At 45.7% G+C, this 8,967-nt stretch overlaps 1 protein-coding gene across 2 annotated transcripts in view; it reads left to right on the top strand.

Annotated features, from left to right (window-relative positions):
• The first annotated feature begins 5,236 nt into the window (after window positions 1–5,236).
• Window positions 5,237–8,967, top strand: part of ABCD2 (ATP binding cassette subfamily D member 2) — a 49,837-nt gene continuing 46,106 nt past the window's right edge. Inside the window, exons 1-2 of one of the 2 annotated variants that reach the window (XM_055711336.1) lie at window positions 5,237–6,333; window positions 7,681–7,858. In XM_055711336.1, the coding sequence (XP_055567311.1) occupies window positions 5,398–6,333; window positions 7,681–7,858 (1,114 nt within the window). In that variant the 5' untranslated portion in view covers window positions 5,237–5,397. Of the gene's footprint in view, window positions 6,334–7,680; window positions 7,862–8,967 lie in introns of both variants that reach the window. The other variant, XM_005446338.4, reaches the window with a different exon arrangement.

Here is an 8,967-nt window from a genome sequence, read left to right as displayed (position 1 = left end):
TTTGTAAGGGTTTTCATGATTTCAAGAGAGACTGGACAAGTACTTTTAAAAGAGGAGTATTTCATCAAAAAAGCTCTCAGTCTTGTGAAATTCTCACAGCTGAAAATGGCCAAAGGTTGGGAGGGTATGAAGCTACAGCAGGGGAGGTAGCATTATATGTAATTGTAATTCTTTTTCTTCCCTGGATATGTGCTTAGAGCTATTATTAGAGACATAATACTGTGCTCAGTGGAGCACTGGCTTGAAACGGTTTGCTTATCCTTAATGTTTAGAAGTCTCCCAAATAAGTGTTAATGAACAAATTGCAGTAGATTATATTTTTGTTGTCATGTTTACCAGCTGTAAACCCTCAAAAAAATCCTTGAGGCATGACAAAAGGATGGCAGCAGACCTCATTTGGGGTACATGATTAGGATAGATTATTTTTGTGGATTTGTTCCTGCCTGCGCTTTTGCAGAGTAGAACACTGGCTCTGCTGCAGGCAGTGCCAATATAACCATTGCTAATTGGTAACAGCTACATGATCTTAACACTTACAGCTGTACTATTAGTACATGCACTTAGCATGTAGCTTGTGTGTTTACAATGCACTTGGGAAAAGGATTAATAAGGTAACATTAGCATTTTCTTCAGATGATCTGAGAATAGAAACCTTTAGAGATTTAAAGCAAAACCTGAAAAATGTAAGTAACAACATTTGAGATTTCTGAAGGCATGAAATAGACACATGCTTCCCATAACTGTATTTTTCTTATTTTGCTGGGTTCAGCTGAGTTATCTATATGGAATACAAAATAAATTTAACAAGAGAAATATGTCTGAAAAAAATCCAGATATGAAAGTTTTCAAGTATTAAAGCCTAAATATTAAAAGTGTAATTCTTTGCCTGAGATCATTAGTCAGCAGTTCACTGTGGTTGGAGCAGCTGACACTGACCTTCTCTATCCTTGGCCTTTTCCCTCTCTAAAGAGAAAATAACTTGTTTACACTTCTTTCTAGAGCTGTATTCTGTCTAGAATCATGCTGTTCTCAGAAGTCAGAACGGTTTCTGATCAGCCAGCCAGATTACTCAAATCCATTATGGATAAGCTCATAACCTACAAGTCATGCAGGGTTTGAATTTACAGCAGCAAGTGTGTATCTCCCGGAGACAGAATAAGGGCAAGGGGCCAAGTGGTGCAGGAATGCCCCCATTTACACCATCTCTGTGGTGCCTACACTCAGGAGCCAAACAACACAGCAGGACCTGCCCCTTTCTCCTCTCTACCCTCTTGCCATAACACATCTCTGCCTGCTCTGAGTACCATGCGGCCTCATCAGGACCAGAACAGCTGAAACCAATGATTTGGTAGGATCAGGCCGGTTTCATCACAGTGACATTTCTTCAACAAACTTCCACATCTGTCACATTAAAACTGAAGCTTCTTGCTTGGCTTAAATCTCCAGATCTTAAATGAATTACACTCTCTGGATATTCTACTAAAGTATATGATTATGGCCAACAGCTTCACTAAACCAGGCAGAATAAGCAGACAATTTCTGCTGCTATAAATTTTAAATCAAAGGTCAGGTATCTTATCGCCTTTTTCTGATCAAAGGGTCTGATTTGTCATTGGTTTGCCTTGATGTTGCAAACTAATTCTGTGGGTGTACTTCTGTACTCATGTAAGTGACGACATTAAAGCAACAGAAACTTTGGAAATACTTCAGAGTAAGGTATTTACTTGAGTAATGGCTGGTATGATTGTCCTCTGTTGAATTTGGCTCAGAGTCCTACTATTCCCACACCAGTATGTAAAATACAGTTCAAAATTAAAGAAAAAAACAGGCATTCCTAGCTCACCATATTACAGTACATCATATTTCAGAAATTATTTATAGTTCAGTATTAGTACGTAATTGAAAACAACAGGCACTGTGTGGATTCATATTTTACGTTTCACATACACTTCACCCACATATAAGCAGCTATGTACTTTATGCATGAGCTACATGTATCTACATTTTAAATATGCCAAATAGCAATGATACAAAGTACATCATTTATATCTATTTTTTAATACCTTTATTTTTTATTTTGTGTGTCTTTATAGCATAATGGATAACTCCATAAGAAGCAAGGAAATTCCAGTTTACTGCAAAGACTGACGTTACAGCCATTGGACCTGTGTTAGGAGCATATAAGACACCAAGTAAATTGCCTTTGGCTTCAAAACCTGCACATTTTATTTTTTCAACCATTGACTCAAAAGGTACAGAAAATTACAACAGTAAGGTTGACTGATAATCTCTTACATAATAACCTGCGTATTGCAATTCCACTATCTCCACTGCAGACACAAAGTTGTGCAAGGACAAAGTGCTCAAGTGGGAACCAGTGGACATAAAATAGAAGAGAAAAATGAGGCATCGGTGTTGCCATGATTACACTTTAGTTCCTGCATATTCAAACACTCATGGGGTTTAGTCAGCCTGATATTCATTGTTTCCATTTCTGCTTTGTGGTTGTATCCAAGTGCAAATAATTTCTATAGACAGCAATTCTGTTACTTCCACAGCAATTCTGTTACTTTCGTCATCAGAGAAGCACAGTTCGGATAATAAACTTTCATTTTTGTTGAGAGCAGAATTATGGCATTCTGTTCTGCTGGACTATTGACTTAAAATAGCAAAAAATTATTACAGAATATTAAATAATTACAAAAATAGGATAAGTGCCTCTTCCTCCTCAGTTACTGGTTCCTATATTCAGTAAACGCACTCAAGTTATTTTAATGTGTTTGATGAAAACTAACCATGAGACTAAAACCCAATCACTTGGCACTAAAAAAACCCCAGAATCTAGTTTTCCTTAAGAGGGGATAAACCCCAAAATATTTTGGTTCTAATATCAACATCCTCCCAACCCCACCACCTCAGTTACTCAAATTTATTTGATTGCATATATCCTCAAAAGTTTTAAAATACAGTCAGTAGAAACTGTGGAGACAACAGAGCACTGAACACTGCACCAATATTACTGCAGCTTTGGTAATTATTTTTCCAGTAATATTGAGAAATGTTATTATGATGGTTTATTATAAATGTAGTAAAATTGCTGCCTTCACCACTAAAAAATAATCATAATCTACCACCTAAGGCCATGTTCCACAAAGAGGAGTTTGTGCATGGATTACAGAACAGGACTGTGGCAGAGCAAAACTCATGAGGCAGCAAGAACAGAAGAAAGGGTGTATTTAAAACAACAGTTTAGGCTTTTCTCCATATTTGCAAAAGAAGAAAACACATTGCTTTAATTGACTGAAACATTGCACTGCCAGATTTGCTTTACTTAGACGTTACCACAGATCTGACTCTAGGGTGTATGTCTGCGCTTACCGCCAAGTCACCAAAGGCTTCAGTTCTCCGGGATCTTGTGAAGTGAAAGGTCAGCAGATATGGAGAACCGAAAGAGATCTGTGAACTTTCCCCTCTGTAAGAAAATGCTAGAGTAATGGAATATTGTAAATAACTGTGGTCTGGCAAAATCTAAGAGCACACTGTGATACACAGAAGCCAGAATGGGAAGTATCCAACTGGAGATCATGATTAAGAAATAACAAACCCTAGGCAAAGCAATTTCTTAGCCAGTGTATCTTGTGTCTTTGTGCTGTGAAAAACCTTTCTATTTTACTGACAAAATCTGCAGTGAAACCAGGCCTACCTACTAACTGAATGTTAGCTGTACGGCACTAGGTCAGGTTTTGACATTTTCCCAGCTTTATTTTGGGTACTGTATTTAAAAAAAAAAAAAAAAAAGTTGCAAGCTAGAAGGGCCTCTATCCAGATCTCTAGCCTGTCGTTACTGGCAGAAAGTCTTGTTAGCTCCAAGATTATCCCACATCTTCTCTCCATAACCACATCTTCTCTACATAACTGTCCAGCCCACTGTGGACACAAGACGTGCAACCTCCTAGCAAGAAGCGAGAAATAGATCTTACTTAGTCTTGTCTCGCTGGGCTTTTTGGAAGGCACCTGGACGCATTGCTAAGTGGTGTCTGATTTTCAAAAGCAAAGCACTCTCTTTCTTTCTCAAACCAAGGATATTATTTCTTCATCTTGAATCTTGTGTTGCTATCTAAACAGCATCACTGCACTCTTTCCAAAGAGGGTAATGTCAGTCATGTCACTTGATTTAACTCTGTGTATACAGTTATGGTGAGGTAGGTGGCCTCATCTCCCCTTCCATTTCCAGGGGAAGGCTGGGCTCCTCAGCACTCCTGAACATGCCTAATAGGATTTTCTATAACCTAATAGGTTTTTCAAACCTCTTTTTACACACATATCTCCTAAACTATCGCTTTGTCACATACCACTACTTCATTTTCAGTGTGAAGGGACTAAAAGCATTTTTTTAAGTATTCTGATCCTCCCCCTGCCATTTCAAATACAGCACCTTTTCCAAGCAAGTAGGAATAAGAAATTAGGAAAAGCGAAAAACAAAGCAGCAAGACAGCTGGCTTAATTCGTTTGCGCACATTCTGCCTGGTTTTGCTGCAGGGACCGTGCGGCCGGGTCGGGGGTGGTTTTGCCCGATAACGCTGCGAGAGCCCAACACCGGCTTCCTCCTGACAGGAGGGCAGGGCGTAAGTTACGCGTATTTTGAAAACGGTGCCCCGGAGCCGCCGTGCCCCCCCGCCCAGCCGCGCTTCTCGAGCCCGGCCTGCTCCGCAGCCGCCGCCCGCCCTGAGGCCACGGTGCAGCCCTCCCGCGCCGGGGGCGGGCTCAGGCAGGCGCCGGGGGCAACGCGGAGCCCCGCCGCCGCCGCCGGGAGTGCCGCAGGGCCCCAGTTCTCCCCGCCGCCGCCGCCTCCCCCGCGTCGCCGGGGCCGGAGGCGGTGCCTGCTCCGCAGGGCAGGCGGAAGGAAAGGGCCGGCCGCAGCCTGAGGCGAGCCACGGCACTACCCGGCCGAGCTCCGGTGACCCGCCGCGCAGCCGGGCCGAGCTCCGGGGGGTCGGCGGGGCAGCGGGGGCCGAGCTCCGGGGGACACGCTGTCGCCGCGGGCCCCGCGCTGCCGCCGCCGCCGCCGCTGCGCCCGGGCCCCGAGCGAGCGGCTGCGGCCCGGGCCGCGGTGCGGGGGAGCCGGGCCGCTGCCGGTGCCGCCCCGCGCGGCGCAGCCAATGGTGGTCGGTGGGGCGGGCTGCGCGGCGCCGGGCTGCGCTGTGCAACGCGCCGCGCTTTGAAGGCGGCCGTCACCCCTCGGAGGCAGGGCTCTCGCGGCGTCTGTCAGGGCACGGCGGCCGGCGGGGAGCCGCGGTGCCCGGCGGCCCGATGAAGACCCGGCGAAGCCGAGCTGCCCGCCGGGCGTGAGCCGCCGCCGCTAGGACCGGCGCGAAGCGGTGCCTGCGGCGGGGCAGGATGACCCACATGCTGCGTGCGGCGGCCCGGCGGGTGCAGTGGAGCCGGGTGAGCGCCGCGCAGAGGGCTGCGTGCCTGCTGGCTGCGGCGTACGGGCTCAGAATCCTCTACCCCATCATCCGCAGGCGCGTACGGCGGGCGGGCTGCGGAGGCGGCGCGCAGGATGCCGGCCGGACTGAAGGGGGCCGGGAGGCGCCGCACCGCACCGGCAGCCGGGGCAGAGCCTCCCCGGCCGTGAACGCGGAATTTTTCAAGCAGCTGCTGGAACTACGCAAGCTCTTCTTCCCAAAGCTGGTGAGCGCCGAGCTGGGTTTGCTCTGCCTCCATTCGGTCGCTTTGGTTTCCAGGACCTTCCTCTCCATCTATGTGGCCGCCCTTGACGGGAAGATTGTGAAAAGCATCGTGGAAAAACAGCCTAGGAGCTTTGTCTTCAAATTAATCAAATGGCTGATGATTGCCATCCCAGCCACTTTTGTGAACAGCACCATACGGTACCTGGAGTGCAAGCTGGCCCTCGCCTTCCGCACGCGCCTGGTGGATCACGCCTATGAGACCTACTTTGCCAACCAGACTTACTACAGAGTGATCAGCATGGACGGGCGGCTGGCCAACCCTGACCAGTCCCTCACTGAGGACATCATGATGTTCTCGCAGTCCGTGGCGCATCTCTACTCCAACCTCACCAAGCCCATCCTGGATGTCATGCTCACCTCCTACACCCTCATCCGCACAGCGCGGTCCCGGGGGGCTAACCCCATCGGGCCCACGGTGCTGGCTGGGCTCGTCGTCTATGCTACGGCCCGCGTGCTCAAAGCCTGCTCGCCCAAGTTTGGCAAGCTGGTGGCTGAGGAGGCTCACAAGAAAGGCTATCTGCGCTTCATGCATTCACGCATCATTGCCAACGTGGAAGAGATCGCCTTTTACCGAGGGCACAAGGTAAGGACAAGAGAAATTGGAAGGTGTTGGGGTCACTCCTGCAGTGCCGAACGTGATCTGGGCTTCCTCTGCTGCCCTCCCCGAGCACTTTGGGTCCCTCTGACATTTAAACCTGTTTACAGCTAGCACTTCCCGTTTCCTGGGAAAATGCCGTCTCACAGGCAGGATCTGGGGGGAGCGGACCGTAGTTCCCTTGTGCTCTGACAATGTTCCTGTTTTGCAGCTGCATCCTATGGTTTTCTAGAAAGCTAATCTCTGTTATTGTTTTTCCCCTACCCAGTCCATTCTACTTAACTTTTCCAGGCTTTTTGTTTCCCCCCCCCCCCCCCCCCATGTTTATGAACTACTAGTTTTAATGCTGCAGAAATCGCAGCCAGCGCACACCAGAAAGTCTAGGGGAAAACTCCGTGATAGCACAGAGAGCACTACAACCTTTGACACTCTTTTACATAGCTAAGCAAAGATGTAGTCATCAGAGTCTTAAAATAGCTTAAGTACAGTACTTCAGCAGTCACAGTTACATAAACTAATGGCTTGTTTTAAAGCCACCTTATTAAGGAAGTGTTCATGTTTTTATTAGAAGTGAATTTTGGCCGTAACATCTTCCAAACATGATTTGCAAAAGAGAAGTTGTTTCATGTAAGGTGAAAATGAAAGCTCTTTCAGTTGAGCAGTGATTATATAATGTAAATGGTTTATTTTGGTAGAAGCAATCGTTCTCAAAAGCTGACTATAGTAATGTTTTAAATGTGCTAAATGAAACATTTTTTCAGTTTCCACATATACTGGCTTGTACTGAACGCATTACATCATGTTGATTTGCAACTGTCTTTGACTTGTTAAACCTCTTGGGATAGTTTTCTCTTCCTCCAGACTGTCTGCAAAAACAAGGAGCATTGCATTTCAGGGATCAGCTCAGCAACTTCAGGTCATTGGAGATAATTGATCCCCAAACGCTCTCCAATGTGAAGAGTTTCAGTTGCTGTGAAACTCTACAGCTGCAGCTTTATTAAAAGGATGTGGAATCAATCTTATTTTGGTTGTTAGAATCAGCTGTTGTGACTGCCTTGTCCTTTTGTATATCAGAGATCTCAAAAGAGCTGAAAACCTGCCAGTGTGCTATTGGGGGATGATGGTGTAAATAAGAACTAGGTCTGTTAACTTGCGTAAAGGTGTGCACTTTCGCTGTGAGACTGAAGCACTGTGAAAATAAAGTACCATGCAGCAGGTGTGAGTTAGAAGTCACAATTCTGGGTACCTGATTATTTCTTGCATGTATGGGAACATACCTTGTGTGACATGTGCTTCTTTGTTGCATTGTATAAATGCTTTATTTTTTAATTGTAGGTAGAAATGAAACAACTGCAGAAAAGCTACAAGGCTTTGGCGGATCAAATGAATCTAATTTTGTCCAAACGTCTATGGTATGTCATGATAGAGCAGTTCCTGATGAAGTATGTCTGGAGTAGCTGTGGCATGATTATGGTCGCTGTGCCCATCATCACTGCAACGGGATTTGCAGATGGCGGTAATACCATTTTTTACTTAATTCCTAAATGTTTCTTTAAGGTTATGTCCTCTAAAGATTGGACTTCCCTTGACTGCCATTCACATTTATTTATTATTCACAGATTTTATCACAACATCCATATCCTGTGCATAACTTTCAAGCATAACAAGTCAGCTGAGGAAAGAGCAATGCAAAAGATCCAACTTTGAACATAAACCTGATGACCAGTATGAATTCAGGACTTAGAGGATCCTTGTGTCACATGAGTTTATAATGATAATTGCTGTCCTTTTTACTGGCCACTGTTGGGGTGACAGGCTGATTTTTGCAGCATCTCTCACTGCTGGGATGGCAGGCTGATTTTTGCAGCATCTCCTGCTACTTTATAAAATGATACTACTAACTTTCCTAGAGGGCTTATCTCTTCCTTCCATAAACCATAGTGTAATTATAGGTAATTACTCTCTTACATGTTAACCTGTTAGGAGCTGCTGTTTTTACCTGACTCCTTGGCAGAAGAGAAGGTGAAATTCAGATTCTAGGCTTGGATGGTATCATTTTTGACATCCTTCCAGGAAGTGAAACTAGACTCAAGTAGTGTTATTGCAGATGCTATTTTTCAAAAAAAAAAAAAAAAGAGAGAATGAACAGAAAGGAAGTAATTAAGGAGGGGTGGTGAAAGGCAAGTGGGGAAGTTTGCTTCGACAGGCTTCCTTATGCGTAATTAGAACCACAGCATTTATTACAAATTCAATGGGATTCTTTAAGCACAGATCCTACAACGTCTGCAGAAAGATCAGTTCTAAGCTGGGTACGTTTCATCAGGAATGAGTGAATTCTGTTCCGTGCAGGTCTGGGTAGTTACATTCCAAGCCAGGGCTGTCCAGCTGGACAAGCTTCGTTCAGCCTGTAGGATGACTTTGTGCAGCCCCCGCGTGGTTTAGCTTACTTGCAGTTGTATCGGTACATGGCTGGGTGTTCAGCTGTCCGAGCCGCTGCCCATCACACGGCTTGGGAGGGTACTGTATCAAGGACCCTGGCTGGCATCCTGGCAACAGCTTCAAAAATATCAGGAGGTCCTATTCCAAACAGAAGAGTCTGTACAAAGCCGTTTCACCTCACAG

Source organism: Falco cherrug, chromosome 5 (genome assembly GCF_023634085.1).
Source record: "Falco cherrug isolate bFalChe1 chromosome 5, bFalChe1.pri, whole genome shotgun sequence".
Taxonomy (NCBI): Eukaryota; Metazoa; Chordata; class Aves; order Falconiformes; family Falconidae; genus Falco; species Falco cherrug.
Note: the sequence above shows the minus strand (reverse complement) of the source record. Positions and strands in the feature narration are given on the sequence as shown.